General features: G+C 31.9%; 2 protein-coding genes across 2 annotated transcripts; both read left to right on the top strand.

Moving 5' to 3' along the window:
- The first annotated feature begins 653 nt into the window (after window positions 1-653).
- Window positions 654-3,124, top strand: LOC108211421 (E3 ubiquitin-protein ligase RSL1). Its single transcript, XM_017383019.2, has 2 exons — window positions 654-1,702; window positions 2,801-3,124. The coding sequence occupies exons 1-2, from the start codon at window positions 780-782 to the stop codon at window positions 2,868-2,870; spliced, it is 993 nt and encodes a 330-aa protein (XP_017238508.1). The 5' UTR covers window positions 654-779; the 3' UTR covers window positions 2,871-3,124.
- Window positions 3,125-10,164: 7,040 nt separating this feature from the next.
- On the top strand, window positions 10,165-16,153 carry LOC108210840 (E3 ubiquitin-protein ligase RSL1). The gene is made up of 3 exons (XM_017382272.2): window positions 10,165-11,303; window positions 11,897-11,975; window positions 15,862-16,153. Exons 1-2 carry the CDS (start codon window positions 10,372-10,374, stop codon window positions 11,967-11,969), a joined length of 1,005 nt encoding a protein of 334 aa, XP_017237761.1. The 5' UTR covers window positions 10,165-10,371; the 3' UTR covers window positions 11,970-11,975; window positions 15,862-16,153.
- Window positions 16,154-16,258: the final 105 nt, after the last annotated feature.

Below are 16,258 nucleotides of genomic sequence, written 5' to 3'. Positions count from 1 at the left end.
TTTGAGATGTTCAAAAGGTTATGCATTTGATCTTAACAGATGATTTTTCAAATATTATGAAAAGGGTGACTTAAAATGTAATTGTTCGTCTACCTTCTTTATCTTTAATAATAGTTATCTTATTTTGATTCTAAATAACTAAATTGATTAACTTTTAACTACGAATGTTTAAGAATTATCCTTTTATTATTTCTTAAAATTGAGAATTACGTTATGAATATATTAAATATATACTTTATGATGATATAATTTATTTATATTTTTTAAATTATATAATTTATGTAAATTTCAATTAATTATATGTTGCGTTTGGAAACATGTATTTTATTTTAAATTTTGAATTTCAAATGATGTAATTTGAGTTGTTATTTCAAATTCTCAATGCGTTTAACCCATACCAGACAAACCCAATTTATAAATATGAATATGTTTACAAACTAAATAGCTTTACCAAATATAATCTAAACAAACTCTGACGTAAATATGCAATCATTTAGAAGCATACCCACCGTTACATTTGTTTCTGCGTATAACCCCATTAAAAAAGTACGGAGTAAAGCTAAACACAACTTATATACTTTTTTTTTGAACTTTTTTTTTTTTAAGCTAAACACAACCTATATACTAGTACTCCATTTCTTACATTTCAATCTCGAAACAAAAAAGGGTCCACTTCACTTCCTCACTATAAATTCCTTATTCTCCCTTCATAAAATAAAACCAAACCCCCCTTTCATCACTCCTCACAGACACATACACACACTCTCCTGTATCTATCCATGACGACACAGGCTAATCCGGCCGAGATCGTCGAAATTCCCGACGACGATCACCTCCCCATCTCCGTTCCGGCGGACCCAGCGAAAAAACCGGCGGTGGGGGCCCACAAAGATGATGCTATCCCAGTTGAGAGCTACTACCAGTCAATGGAGAACAGAGACTTCGCTCTGGCTATCATGTCTTCAATCTTCCCGAAATCTTCGCGGAATGTCAAGAAAAGGGTGTTCATTGATCTTTCACGCGAGATTGATGATGGTGATGATGATGATGTCATGGTTCTTGACTCGTTTCCTTCTCGGAGGCGAAAGCGTGGTGTTGGAATAACTAAGAACCCCAATTTTGAGCACGGGGAGTCGTCTAATCGACAATCCGGTGTGTTTGTGTGTGAGATATGTGTTGATGAGAAGAATTTTAGTGAGAAATTTGCGATTTCTGGGTGTGATCACTCGTATTGTAGTGATTGTGTTTGTAAGTACATTGCGAGTAAGCTTGGGGATAATATCCCGCAGATTACTTGTCCTGTTTCGGGGTGTTTGGGGCTGTTGGAGCCCGAGGATTGTCGTTTGATTTTGCCCCCGGAGGTGTTTGATCGGTGGGGGAAGGCGTTGTGTGAGGCTGTGATTCTTGATTCGCAGAAGCTTTACTGTCCGTATAAGGATTGCTCTGCGATGTTGGTTAATGATGGGGGGATGGCAATTGCGTTGTCGAATTGTCAGTATTGTGAGAGGTATTTTTGTGCACAGTGTAATGTGCCGTGGCATTTGGGGATGGAGTGTAGGGAGTTTCAGAGTTTGAATAAGGATGAGAGGGAGGCGGAGGATATCATGCTAATGCAGCTTGCGAAGAATAATAAGTGGATCAGGTGTCCTAAATGCAGGTTCTATGTCGAAAAGTCTTATGGTTGCTTATTTATTCGGTGCAGGTATTGTTCATATCTCCAGGCATTGTATTCGTGTTTATAATATTGTCACTTTCACATTATAATTAATTACGCGATTGTGTAGATCACGTGTAGGACTATGTTAATGCTTTAAGATATGCTACTTAATGTGGTCGTAGGAAAATGTGAGTGCCTAAACATATCCTAATCAGGGATTGTTATTAAAAGCGCGCATCGTTTCGGAGATGCGATATGCCTTCAATGATGCGCTCGCTTTTATGCGCATCGAGCGCCTATGTGTAGTTCAAAAGCACAAGATAAGCGCGCTTTTGTTAAAAGGAGTAATTAAAGATCTTATAGCAATGGACACCAATAGATACAAAGCAAATATTCATACAAAAATGAGAGATATCGAACAAGAGACAAAGATTAAACTCATCTTCTTACTTGTATATAGATACACACATATATATGATATACATATATTGTATACACTTATAATTTATACATAGTACATAAAAATGTTTTATATACACATATGACTTGACGGTGATGAAGAAGACTTTGTGGAGGATCCGAATTATATTAGTGAAGATGATGATTTTGTGAATATTAATGACGAAGAAGAACAATGGACTAACTTTGGAATTCTTTGCTACATAAACTTTATATTGTTCTACTTTGTATCTAAATGATGATGAAATTTGGTTGCTTTATCAATTAAATGTCTTCTTATCTATAAATTAACAATATTCTACTTATCCGCGCATCTTGAATTGCGCGTTGTGCTTATGCTACAGGGGCCCTTTGCGCTTCTGTGCACATATCGCATTTAAGAACACTGCTTGTAGGGCTATGTGAATGCTTCGGAAGATATGCAAATTGAACTAGTAATATAGTCCACGAATCTAGGATGAGTCTAGGATTTTCACTATTTTTTCTCTGTTGATGCAGTTGTATATATGACAATATGACAGTGACTTTGCAAACTCGATGCCTCGGTCTCTTTTGCAGTCATTGTAAAATTTAGTAGTAGGAATAAGCACCGTTGTTTATTGCTGGTTTTTTTTTTTTTTTTTGAAGAATTGTTTATTGCTGATTTATATTTTTGTTTAATCAACTTCCTTCCCCTTGATGCAGGTGTGGATATGCTTTCTGTTACAATTGTGCAACTCCTTTGATAAGCCACCGATGTCCTAAATGCAATTGAGCAATGAATACAGGGAGGCAAGCCGTAGGTACCTCTGATGAGATAATGACTGTAGTACCAACTATTTAGAAATTTACTTAAATGGAAGCATCAATGTGATCCTCTGTATTTAATTTAGCTTTTATGCAATGTATGATCTATTGCAGGTGTTCAGTGTTCTATGTATACTAATATCTATATAAGTAGATGAAGTGAAAGTTGTGTCGATCTGTACAAATTTTCTTATATATTAAATATTGATATGTTGACTTGGATATTTTCTTCTTAATTTCATCTTTTCTGATCCTGAGTTTTTGATAACTGATATAAATGATGACTGTAACACCAAGACGGATAGAGAAAGTGATGATGGGATAATCGGAAGTTAACCTTAAGCATTGCTTAAACTTTTTGTTAACATTGTTTTGAATATTTAACTTACGCCCTGGTCATTAAAGCGTGATACTCGACATGTTTATGTAGAGCTTCACTAAACACATGTCCCTTCACTCCCTCCCCTGAGCTATCCCAGAGAGTTCAGCCGAGAGCTCACTAAACACGTGTCCATTCACCCCCCTCCCCTCTCCTCCAAGAAGATTATGGAATTCTACCAAGAGCTGTGTGATACTGAACATTACTGTATATGCCATAATTGGTGCTGGTACAAGGATAACACTTAACCCCTCCCCGAAAAAATATATCAGAAACAAACCATCAACAGAAGGAAGATACAACTTGTGTTATCAAGACGATGGCTTTATGAATCATCAGCAGTAGGAAGATAAACTTTATCAATCGGAACTGAAACTGAAAACATAAAAATCAAACTAATTTAAATGATAACTGATAAATAAATAAATAATATTACTTTATGTACTCTACATAAATTTTTTAACTGTAGTTAAGCCTTAGTTCGCGATTAGCTTTCGTGAGAAAGAAAGTTCTGGAGTAGTACTGCATTGTTAATCACAAGCATTGCCCCTCGTAATTTATGTACTGCATTCTACACAAATAGGCACTTGTTAGATCATAAATGTAAACTCTCTCGTGTACAGGAGTGTGAAGTTACCGGTGGATACTTACTGAGCTGACCAAAGTTCAAAAGACTATAGCATCGAACCTGTACGTTATTTAGATTCAGTTTTAACTACGCAGAAACGCAAAAGATCCAACAAGTAGACAACCAAAAGGCAACATGGGTCATGGACATTGTATGACCCTTCTAAATTCTGTTTATTTAAAATTAGGTGAAAATTTGCGCTCCATGTGATTTTTTATATGTTTATTAAAAATATAAAAAAGTTTTTGTTCTATTAACATGTTTTTTTCTTGTGGAATAATATCAAGATAATTAATTCAAAAATATCAAAAAATACTATAACATATTTTTGTAAATGATGCGCATTTTAATAGGATCTTAATTTATGACATTCTTTCCGAGAAAATTTATAAACATTAAAACTCACATATAGTGTTTCTTGTAACTTTAATAATAGTAAAATTTCATGTCGATAAAAGAATGTGTAATTGATCATTAGTTATCGCTAACGAAAACGTTTAGAAAGAACAAATTTGTATTTTTGGACCAGTGACATTCTCTTTCGCTATTACAATCTCAAAGTAAAGTAAAATATGTCGAACGAGATAACTTTAAATCGATATTATTTCAAAATAAATTATGAGATCGTATCTATAATAATTGAAAGAGAAACCAAATATATTCAGAAACGACATCACCACTTAATTACAAAAACCGAAAACAATCTTATAAACAAAAAATATATTCTTTGATCATCAAAATTTTGTGTCGAACGAAATATTTAAACTTCAAATCGATAATAATTCAGAATAAATTATGAAATCATATTTATGATAATCAAAAGAAAAGTCAAATATACTCAGAAACACCAAAACCAGGTGGTCACCACTTAATTACTAAAACTGAAAACAATCTTATAAACAATATATATATGTATATATATTCTCTAATCATCAAAACTTTATATCTATAAAAAAACTAAATGAAATTCAAATAAATATAGAGATCAACAATGGATATAAACCAAATTAAGTCACCAAAAAATTGATAAAATCACGTAAATACCAATATAAAATATATACAAATCATATAATACATTGTTACCAATTGTATAGCCGACTTTTACAACCAACAAATCATGATCGTTGGTTGGATGAGATCTACAGTGCTAGGAGCGTCCATCAGTGACTTAAAGTCACTGATACCGTGACTTGAAATCACTAATGTCCTCTCCATAATCTTTTTCCTATTATACTACCGCATTGATAACATCGGTGATATAAAGTCACTGATGGTGTACACTTTAATAACACCAGTGAGTTGAAGTCTCTGATGGTGTACACATTAATAGCATAAGTGAATTAAAGTCCCTGGAGTTATTTACATATTTTAAAAATCATTTCCCGATGATCCAACCTTATGGATGTTAAGGTCTATATGTATCAATGATACTACATTAATTTCAAAAAAAAAGACGTGAAGATTTATTGATTTTGATGATATTGAAAAGGTTTCTGAAAAAATAGTTTCATTTGGATTGAGATTTTAGCTATTAACTAGTGGATTGACTTGTACTAGTATCTAGTTTTTTATCATGCATTACTGTTTACGTTTTTTAATAACTATTCTTGAATGATCCAACCATACGGATGTGAATATTTATATATTTTGATGATATTAAAAAAGTTTCAGAAAAAAATAATTTCATTTGGATGGAGAGTTTAGCAGTCAACTACTGGTTTGACTTGTACTAGTATCTAGTGTTTTATCATGTATTGCTGCTTATATTTTTTATAAAATATTTCTTGATGATCCAACCGTACGGATGTGAAAATTTATATATTTTGATGGTATTAAAAAAGTTTCAAAAAAACATAATTTTATTTGGATGGAGAGTTTAGCAGTCAACTCGTGGTTTGACTTGTACAAGTATCGAGTGTTTTATCACGTATTGATGTTTACCTTTTTAAAAAAATATTTATGAATGATCGAACCGTACGGATGTGAAGATTTATATATATTGATGGTATTAAAAAACTTCAGAAAAAAAATAATTTTATTTGGATGGAGAGTTTAACAGTCAACTGGTGGTTTGACTTGTACTAGTATCCAGTGTTTTATCTTGTATTGCTGCTTACATTTTTAAATGATTTGGACTATATGTTTTAGTGATATTACAGGAATTTCAGAAAAAAATAATTTTATTTGGACTGAGATTTTAACAGTCAACTTGTTGTTTGAATTGTACCAGTAACTAGTGTTTTATCATGTATTGGTATTACCATTTTTTTGAAAATATTTTTCGATGATCCAACTGTACAGATGTCAAGGTCTATATATTTTGATGATACTAAAAAAATTCTAAAAAAAAAACTTTTTTTTGTTCGAGATTTTAACAGTCAACTAGTGGTTTGACTTGTACTTGTAACTAGTATTTTATCATGTATTGTCGTTTCAATTTTTTTGAAAATATTTGTCGATGATCCAACCATACGCTTGTCAAGGTCTTTATGTTTTAGTGATATTACAGGAATTTCAGAAAAAAATAATTTTATTTGGACTGAGATTTTAACAGTCAACTAGTCGTTTGACTTGTACTAATAACTAGTGCTTTATCATGTATTGGTGTTACCATTTTTATGAAAATATTTCTCGATGGTCTAACCATATGGATGGCAAGGTCTATATATTTTGATGATATCAAAAAAAATTCAGGAAAAATCAACTTTTTTTTTTTCGTTTGGGATTTAACAGTCAACTAGTGGTTTGACTTGTACATGTAACTAGTGTTTTATCATGTATTGTCATTTCAATTTTTTTGAAAATATTTCTCGATAATCCAACCGTACGGATGTCAAGATCCATATATTTTGACAATTTTAAAAAAAGTATCAGAAAAAAAAAATTCAGTTGAGAATGTAACAGTCAACTTGTGGTTTGACTTGTACTAGTAAGTAGTGTTTTATTATGGAGTATTGTTGTTTTCATTATTTTAAAAATAATTCTGAATGATCCAACCGTATAGATGTCAAGGTCTATATGTTTTAGTGTAATTACAGGAATTTCAGAAAAATAATAATTTTATTTGGATTGAGAACTTAACACTAGTGGTTTGACTTGTACTTATAAATAGTGTTTTATCATGTATTGGTGTTTCCATTTTGAAAAAAATATTTCTGAATGATTCAACTATACAGATGTCAAGGTCTATATGTTTTAGTGATGTCAAAGAAATTTCATAAAAAAATAATTTATGAATTTTTTTTGAGATTTTAATAGTCAACTAGTGATTGGACTTGTACTAGTAACTAGACATTTATCATTACTGGTGTTTTCATTTTTTTGAAAATATTTCTCGACGATCCAACCGTACGGATGTCAAAGTCTATATATTTTGATGATATTAAAAAAGGTTCAGAAAAAATATCTGTTTTTCGTTTGAAATTTTTACAGTCAACTAGTGGTTTGACTTGTATATGTAAGTAGTATTTTATCATGTATTGTCCTTTCTATATTTTTGAAAATATTTTTCGATGATCCAACCGTATGGATGTCAAAGTTTATATATTTTGATGATATTAAAAAAGTTTCAGAAAAAAATAACTTTTTTTCGTTTGATATTTTAACAGTCAACTAGTGGTTTGACTTGTATTTGTAAGTAGTATTTTATCATGTATTGTCGTTTCAATTTTTTGAAAATATTTCTCGATGATTCAGATGTACCAATATCAAGATTTTTATATTTTGATGATATTAAAAAAGTTTCAGAATAAAATAACTTTTTTTCGTTTGATATTTTATTAGTCAACTAGTGGTTCGACTAATATTTTAGTTATTTGTAAGTAAAATTATTTTTCAAAAATATGTTTAGATGATAATAAAAAATATAAATTATATTATTAGTTTTAAGTGATGAGTTTCTATGTCAAGCAAAATAGTCATCTAAATTGAAAAGATAATATGTGTTGTGTTGAACTTTTGCAAAATTCCATCCATTTCATTTCTTATTGTTCTTAAAAAATCATGGACATACTTTTTTTCGTTAATCATAGATATAATGAAGCTCCCATACCTTATGTTAATCAATAGCTAAACAAAAATCTACATTTTTTTGAGTTTTATTTAAAATCATATCAGTGACTTGAAGTCACTACTATTTACTTGGGATTTTTTTCCCCGTGTCGCTTATTTGTTACCTGAGATTCTTCCTAAGCCCCTAAATCAATCCCCATAATTACAACAGTGACTTGAAGTTAATGGTGTTCTTTACTTCAAATTTTTTCCAAGAATTACATTAGTGACTTCAAGTCACTAATGTTCCTTACTTAAAATGAAGTCACTAATGTTCCTTACTTAAAATTTTTTCCAGCTCCCTGGTTTTGGGGAGCTACTGTAATGATTTTATCAGTGACTTTAGGTCACGGATATCCCTAGAATTGCATCAGTGACTTCAAGTCACTGATGTTCTTTACTTAGAATTTTTTCCAGCCTTTAGTTTTGGGGAGCTATTGTAACGATTTCATCAGTGACTCAAGGTCACGAATATCCCCAAAACTACAACAGTGACTTGAAATCACTGATGTTCTTTACTTAGAATTTTTTCCATCTAGTCTTGGGAGGTACTGTAACGATTTCATTTCATCAGTGATTTAAGGTCACTGATGTCGCATTTATGATTTTTTACTAGGTAGTTGGGGTGTTGGTACGCTGTTGGCTGGTGTAAATTAAATGTAATGTCAGTGATCTCATGTCACTGAAGGGGTGAGGGATAATACCGACATTTTAGATTTTTCGCTCAACGTTAGTGGGTTACAGTCATTGATTAGTGACTTGAAATCACTAACGTAGCTATTTAATATTTTCTTCACGCGTCTGAAAGATCATGTCACTGATATACTTCATTTAATGCACACCATCAGTAACTCTAAGTCACGGGATGTGTGCACATACTGTGACTTTAAGTCACTGATGGTGTACACCTACCTCCCCTGTCCAATTGTGTACATGTAACCGGCCCCATACATGATTAGCTAAATGTATATGTTTATGTCAATCAGCAAGTAACAACACCTATATAATATCTAGAAACGAGAATGCACAATTAAAACATGAGCAAGTAAAAATAGGAAAAATGTGAATTACAAGACACATAAATATTCTTCGACTCTAAAACTCTAGATATATATATATATAAAAACAATCAACCAATGAAAAATGAGAGAACTTGTGGAATGGAAAGCAAACAATAATAAGTTAAAAAAATGAATTGTCGATTATTAAATTGAAAGTATTTTTATTTTAAGTTACCAATTTTAATTAGAAAAACATAATTAAGCACAACATAAAAAAGTTGAAAATTAAGAAAAAATGAGTTGAAGAAATTTGTGAAGTGTCATGTCATCCCCAAGAAATGTGAATTATAATACACATAAACGATCCCCGGTCTAAAACTCATAAATAAATATATGATACATACACAATCAACCAATGAAAAACTAATAATCTCATATAATGAAAATTAAAACGTCTTTAACTGTAAGTGTAATAATTAAACTGAAAAATAAAGAGTTAATTGCTAAATTTAAAACATTTATAAAAATATTTTATAAAAATAATGAAAATAAATAATTAAAATGAAAATGAATTTATAAAAATTTTAGAAATTCGGTAGGGCTTTCGGTTCGACAAAAAAGAAAATGAGTTAAAAATCAAAATGGTCACTGAAGTGGAGGTCATATATTACTTCACTCACTGGTCTTAACAGAGTATCATTTTAATCATTAAAGATACAATATATATCAATTAAGTACCTCCGAATTTTGGTTCAAGGAGTAAAAATATTATTTATAGAGTTTTACACATTATTCTTGAATGCTACCACAACCAAGTAAAAGGTTATGACTTCTAGTATTTATGACAAAATATTTAGATTTATCAATTTTGTTTACTATTTATTTTGAATTAAAACAAAAATAATAATTATATAATAAAAAGTAGATAGTAAATAAATTTTATAAAATCTAAATATATTATCATAAATATTAGAAATCATAACCTTTTACTTGGTTGGGGTAACATTTAAGAATAATGTGTAAAATTTTATAAATAATATTTTTACTCCTTGAACTAAAATTTGAAAGTACTTAATTTGTATATATTAATATATTATATCTTTAATGATTAAAATGATACTCATTAAGATCAGTGAAGTGAACTGACCAATTTTATATCTAACCCAAAAGAAAATTAACGAGATTGCCTTAACTTTTCCTATCAAAAAGTTCGTACCATTTTATCATTTTATGGAGAACTGCAACACTCGAAAACCCCTCCTCTTCTGTCTTCTCAGATACGCTGCTGCAAAGTGCAAACTGATTACATCTCATATTACACTTCCGCTGTATAAAACCCCACACAATCAACTAGAAATCAAAATCACCCCATTATTCTCACAATTCTCGTGAAGAGTTGAAGACACATGCTATGGCCACTTCTTCAAAACCTCTGGTAGAAATCATCAATGACTCTGATGATGTTGATGATGAAGTTACAATACTACACTCATTCTCACCCTCAGTACGTAAGAAGAAAGGAGCTAACAAAGACACTGCTATTTCAGTTGAAGATTACTACATGCAACAGGCTATTATGGCTTCTGTTACGACTAAAAAGACAAACTTTGTGGATCTTGATGAGTACCCAGATCATAAATTTGATGTTCAGATCATAAGCCCATTTGATATGTCAAGTTCCAGCAAGGGAAATTCAGTTTTTGAAGTGGGTGAGTCCTCGAATTCGAAAAAATTTAATCTTGAAATTGTTGACCCGGATGATGACCCGAATGATGACCCGGTTATTCCGTTTTTTGTATGTGAGATATGTGTGGAGGATAGGTTGTTTGATGACTCTTTTTCTGTAAAGGGTTGCTGTCATTTTTATTGTACTGATTGTGTTTGTAAGTTTGTGGACTCAAGAATTCAAGAAAATGTGACTAGGATTACTTGTCCGGTTTCGGGTTGTAATGGGGTGTTGGAGCTGGAGGATTGTCGGGCTGTGTTGCCCCGTGAGGTGTCGGATCGATGGGGTGATGCATTATGCGAGGCTATGATTTTAGACTCTGCTAAATTTTACTGTCCTTTTAAGGATTGTTCCGCTGCTTTGATCATCGATGATGATGATATGAGTGGCATTGTTGAATCGGAGTGTCCATTTTGTCGGAGATTGTTTTGTGCTCAGTGTAAGGTTCCTTGGCATTCTGGGATAGAGTGTGGGGAGTTTCAGAAGTTACATAAGGATGAGAGGGAAAAAGAGGATATTATGCTTATGCAACTTGCTAAGAACAAAAAGTGGGGCCGGTGTCCGAGATGCAAGTTCTATGTTGAGAGGTCCGAGGGTTGCTTGTTTATGAAATGCAGGTTGATGTCTAGTTATAATAGTTACTCTTTTGCATTAGTATGAATAATTCTTTCACAAGTGGGATTATCAACAGCTTATGATATTTATTGTGTATGATTGTATGTTATCTGCTGCACTATATAGTTTCTTAGCGAACCCTGGACTGGAAATAATGAAATCCTTTATTCGCATGCATCATAAACTAATGAAGTCAAATGTATTCTCAAGAATATTTGAATCTTGAGTTTTATTACTTACATCCTCTGTATCCTATATCATTAAAGATTAAGAGTATTAGACACTAGTGAACATCCTAAACATGGATCGAATGACATATTTAGCGGTACTATATATTCGAGGGGGGGGGGGCATTTGGGATTTCTTATCTATGTTTTGTCATATATACTCATAACCTGCACCTTGAAATGTATAGACTTTGTATTATCAGTTGTGTTATATGACAACTTTGTCTTTTTTCTTAACGTTGATATTTAGTTTTTGCTCTAATTCAATATCTTTTAACTTGTTATTATTCTTGCTTCTTGATCTGCTCTTTTGTTACCTACCTATGAAAATTTTTTTTGTTTACATTTTTCGTTGTTAATACTTTCAGATGTGGCTATACTTTCTGTTACAATTGTGGAGCTCATTTGGTTGAACACTATTGTACCAAATGCAAGCGTTGAATCAAGGTAGGTGCTTAATACTCTTAAATTCCCTGCAAATAAATATGATTAATATTAGGCCAAATCAAGTTAATATATGGTCCGTCCATTCCCATTTGTTAGACGTTTTAAATTTTAATTAGCATTCCCTTTTATCAGTCGTCTTACACCCTACTTCCATCCAGTACCCCTACTTCATGTATTCTCTTTCTTTCTAATAGTTTAAACTATAGGGGCATATAAGTAATAAGAAGATTGCTATTTAGGTTTTTTAGTGTAATAAAGAGAGTGCATTGGTCTGGCAAAATAGTCTAAAATGACCTACAAATTAGGAACAGAGGGAGTAAATTTTATTTCAGTGGAGCAATTTTCTTGCATTAGTTTCATGTCTAAACTTGAGATCTTCTGAACATTATACAGCTGTGTTGTTCACAGATATGGTTATGTGGAGTTAGCTAGAACTTACCTTATCAATCAAGTTAAAATTATCCATTCTGACCACAAATTGTTATTTTGATGAAGCTTAAACTTTGAAATGCTTAGGTTCTTCACTGAAGATTAAAGTTAGAGGATCAAATTTAATGAGGAATGCAAAATATTGGAAAACAACTATAATTTACTTTTTTGTAATAGTATCTTTTTTTTGTCAGGTTTAGTAATAGTATCTTAGAGCATCTCCAGGAGAGTCCTAACATGCTCCCTAAATATATAATAAAATATTCAATTTTAAGGGATTACTACATTTTATTGAATGGGAACTCCAACAACATTCCTTATTTCTATTCCCTATCATTATTATAATATTATATTCAACTTGTGAGTAGGAGAGAGAAAGGAGGAAAAGAGGGGGAAAAGGAGAGAAGTGAATATTTTATTCTTCAAAATAGTATGAGAAATGGTTCCACAATCCTTAAAAATGAGGAATGAAGTGGGCAGCCTAACTTTTTAAGGGATGGCTAGGACTCTGCTGGAGTTGTGTTTTATGTCATATTCCTTATATTATTAGCTTAGGACACTATATAGGGAAGCTGCTGGAGATGCTCTTAGCATCTTACCAGACCATAAATTTTATGGATCTGATTAGATTGTGTTGAATGAATAATCTCAATTACATTATTGTGGTAGACACAATGAGCCGTTTGGCTGAGCTTATGGCTTATGACTTAACGTGACTTATCTGATAAGCTGAGAACTTAAAATGTCTGTTTGGATAATTTTGACTTATTAATGACTTGTGAGTTATTAAAAATATGATAATAAAAATAGAAGTGATTTATGAGTAATTTATGACTTAGGAGTAATTTTTATCAAAAAAAAAGTTCAAAAAAAATTAGTCACCGAAAAAGTACCTCAAACTAACTTGTGGCTTTAAGTCAGTTTTTGACTTATTTCTGACTTTAAGCCGACTTCTGGCTTATTATACAAACAGACATTTTTCAGCTTAAAGCCAGAGATGACTTAAAGCCCGGGCTTTAAGCCCAGGCAAACAGGCAGAATATTTCAATCCATCAATTTTGTTGAGCTAAATTGTTTTTGGTTATTATTGGTGCAGATGAAAAGAGCTAGATAAACTCGGGTGTAAGGCCCTCCCCAGATAGTTTTTTCGAAGTTCATATTGGTACTTAGTTTAGTACCATACTGATATGTGTATATTCTCCTCTGGTGGATTCGTAGTAGTCAAATAAGAACTTGTTTAATCATATATCCCGATTCCTGACCAAGTAAATTATACAATCGATCTCTAAACCCTTGTATGACCCCTTTCTTATGCCCTAATCCCACAAACATCGATACACATGGGTGTATGAGTATCCATATTTATGCATAGCTTGTGAACGGGACATAAAATGATTATAAGAGAGATGTGTGGACTTGTATATATTGCAGTAGCTCTTGTTGGAGTCTTGTTTTTGTGTTATGATCTGGTCTTTTACTGTTTCTTTTGTCTTGTAAAAATACCTTGCATTTGTGGAATTTTGGAATTTCCAGAATCTTGCTTTATTTGCCAAAATTTTAGTTAGTTTTTTTTTTTTGTATATTGTCTTTTGTCTTTGTATATAACATTATCCATACAGTACAGTTCCATGCAGCTTCTGCCTAAGCTAACGTCCATTGTACTGAGTTTTTTTAGTTCAATTTTGCATGAAAATATTGAAAACGCCAATTTTGCGTAAAAGAAATTAATTTTCTGATATTGCCTTATAGGTAAAACATTTGTTGTATCTACTTATTAGTGGAAGTGACCATGAAATTTCTTGGCTATATTTTTTTGTTTAACTTGACTTGTTTATTATATTTGAGTCATTTGACAGTAGACTTTTAGTGCATTTAATATCAACTGCTCAACAGAGCATTATTTTGAGTATAAGAAAGCAAGGAAACTTGACTGTCTTTTCCATTATTAGATAAACATATCCTGGCCTCTTAGCTTATCTCTAACTGCAAGTTAGAGAAACATATTTACATACTTGTACAAACTTAGCAACACAGTGAGTAAAACTTTATATAAAGAACTCAAGTTTGAACTTTAAACTTTGAACTGTAGTGAATTCTGCCTGTTAAATTTTTATGTTTCTGGCATAAATTAGGCTCCGAACTTAAGTGAATTCTGCATGTTAAATCTTTATGTTTGTGGCATAAGTTAGGCAGGGTTGATTGTCATGAGTTCAATCTTCCCTTGTCCCGAGATTTATTAAAACCGATTTGTAGGAACTATTCACACAAAAAAAAGTGATCTCATAATGTTTACTGATATTTATTAAGATCAATTGCTTTTTCACCGAATTCAGAAAATATCTACAAATTATCCCTTCAAAATCAAGAAAATTTCTACACCAAAGTCTGATAAACACAAGTGATATTCACACGGGATAAACAAATTAGTATACAACTGCATAGACTTGTGACTTGTTATTCCTTGTGACCTGTTTTTCTGGCAAATCTGTTTTACCAACCAAAATCCTCTGCTAACGCTTTATGGACAAAATGAACTACAAACCAGGTTCAAAATGGTGAGTCTCGAGGACAATCATGACTTCATGAATCGAAATTTACATTAAGAAAGCAGAAGTTAATAAACTACATTGGATCAGTAAATCATGCTGTTGGGAAGTTAAGACATCAAAGAAGTAAATATTGCCTAGCTTGACCAGGAAAGCCACATCAAAAAAAATCTGCTGTTGGTCCTAAACTTTTTATTTAATCCAAATCCTCCCTAATAATATAGTTATTATAAACACACTTATGGTGAAAGAGAATCAGAGAAAGCACTCATCTTTTTGTTACTTCTCTAGGCTTGTTTTTTATCCTTGAATTATATAGTTCTGGTGGAGCTTTGTGTTGGCAATAATTTTCGTTTAGGCAAGAAGATTGGCTGTGGAACTTTTGCAGAAGTTTATTTAGGTTAGCTCAAACCTTAAACCTCATTTTATTCTCTATGCTTTGCTGGTGGATGACATAAGAGTTATATACTAATGTAGCTGGAATTATATATAAGATATAAATCATTAGAATGATGATATTGTGAATTTAGTTTTGTACTGTAGCTATAGAACCAACTATAGCTATCTAAGGGACTTGCTATTATTATTTAAGCTGTGACTTAGCTATTGAGATAGATCCGGAGTAACATTGTAGCACTATTTGGTACTTATATTGTATGTTAAGACGTAACTCTAATTATAATCTTAATCATGCCATGTATCCAGTATTTGAGCTGATTGAGCACATCATATATAGTGCTTACCAGTTGCATTTTACAATCCTTCCCACAATGATTATTGATTCTTTAAAACGTCATTTGTTACCATCAGGAAAATCAGAAGCCGAATCATCCTCAGTTGCTGCATGAATCAGAGCTTTATATAATTTTTTTTTTGCTGAGCTTAATTGTTGTCTGTTATTGCTGTTGCAGATGGAACATGAGGTGCGTAAACTCGAGGGAGCGTGATGGTCCATTGGAGATGATTTTGTCAAGTCCCTGTTGGTACATGGTGTGATACCACAATGATATGTGCATAGGATTCTCTCTTGGTTTACAAGTAGTTAAAAGTGAGACCTGTTCAAGTCTAGTACTTGTATATAACATCAAATGTTCTTTAACTGCTGTGTACTCTGTAGTCTTATATTTACCAAGATATTGGTTTCTTTGGGAGCCAGATGATGAATATTTTAAGATGACTAACATAATAAACTGTTGTTTGACATTTTAATGTGAACAAAAAACAGATGCCATGCAGCTCCCATTTTAATATGACAATAGTATTCAATCAATAATTTCTCATGATAGGTATGATGGGAAAGCTGTGTAG

The sequence above is a fragment of the Daucus carota genome, chromosome 3, assembly GCF_001625215.2.
Source record: "Daucus carota subsp. sativus chromosome 3, DH1 v3.0, whole genome shotgun sequence".
NCBI classification, from domain to species: domain Eukaryota; kingdom Viridiplantae; phylum Streptophyta; class Magnoliopsida; order Apiales; family Apiaceae; genus Daucus; species Daucus carota.
Note: the sequence above shows the minus strand (reverse complement) of the source record. Positions and strands in the feature narration are given on the sequence as shown.

What these genes read in the sequence shown, in the direction of transcription:
- LOC108211421 (XM_017383019.2), top strand. Translation starts at nt 780, where the DNA reads ATGACGACACAGGCTAATCCGGCCGAGATCGTCGAAATTCCCGACGAC. An exon ending in TGCTTATTTATTCGGTGCAG is followed by an intron (nt 1,703 to 2,800) that starts GTATTGTTCATA and finishes CCCTTGATGCAG; the next exon opens with GTGTGGATATGCTTTCTGTT.
- LOC108210840 (XM_017382272.2), top strand. Translation starts at nt 10,372, where the DNA reads ATGGCCACTTCTTCAAAACCTCTGGTAGAAATCATCAATGACTCTGAT. An exon ending in TGCTTGTTTATGAAATGCAG is followed by an intron (nt 11,304 to 11,896) that starts GTTGATGTCTAG and finishes TAATACTTTCAG; the next exon opens with ATGTGGCTATACTTTCTGTT.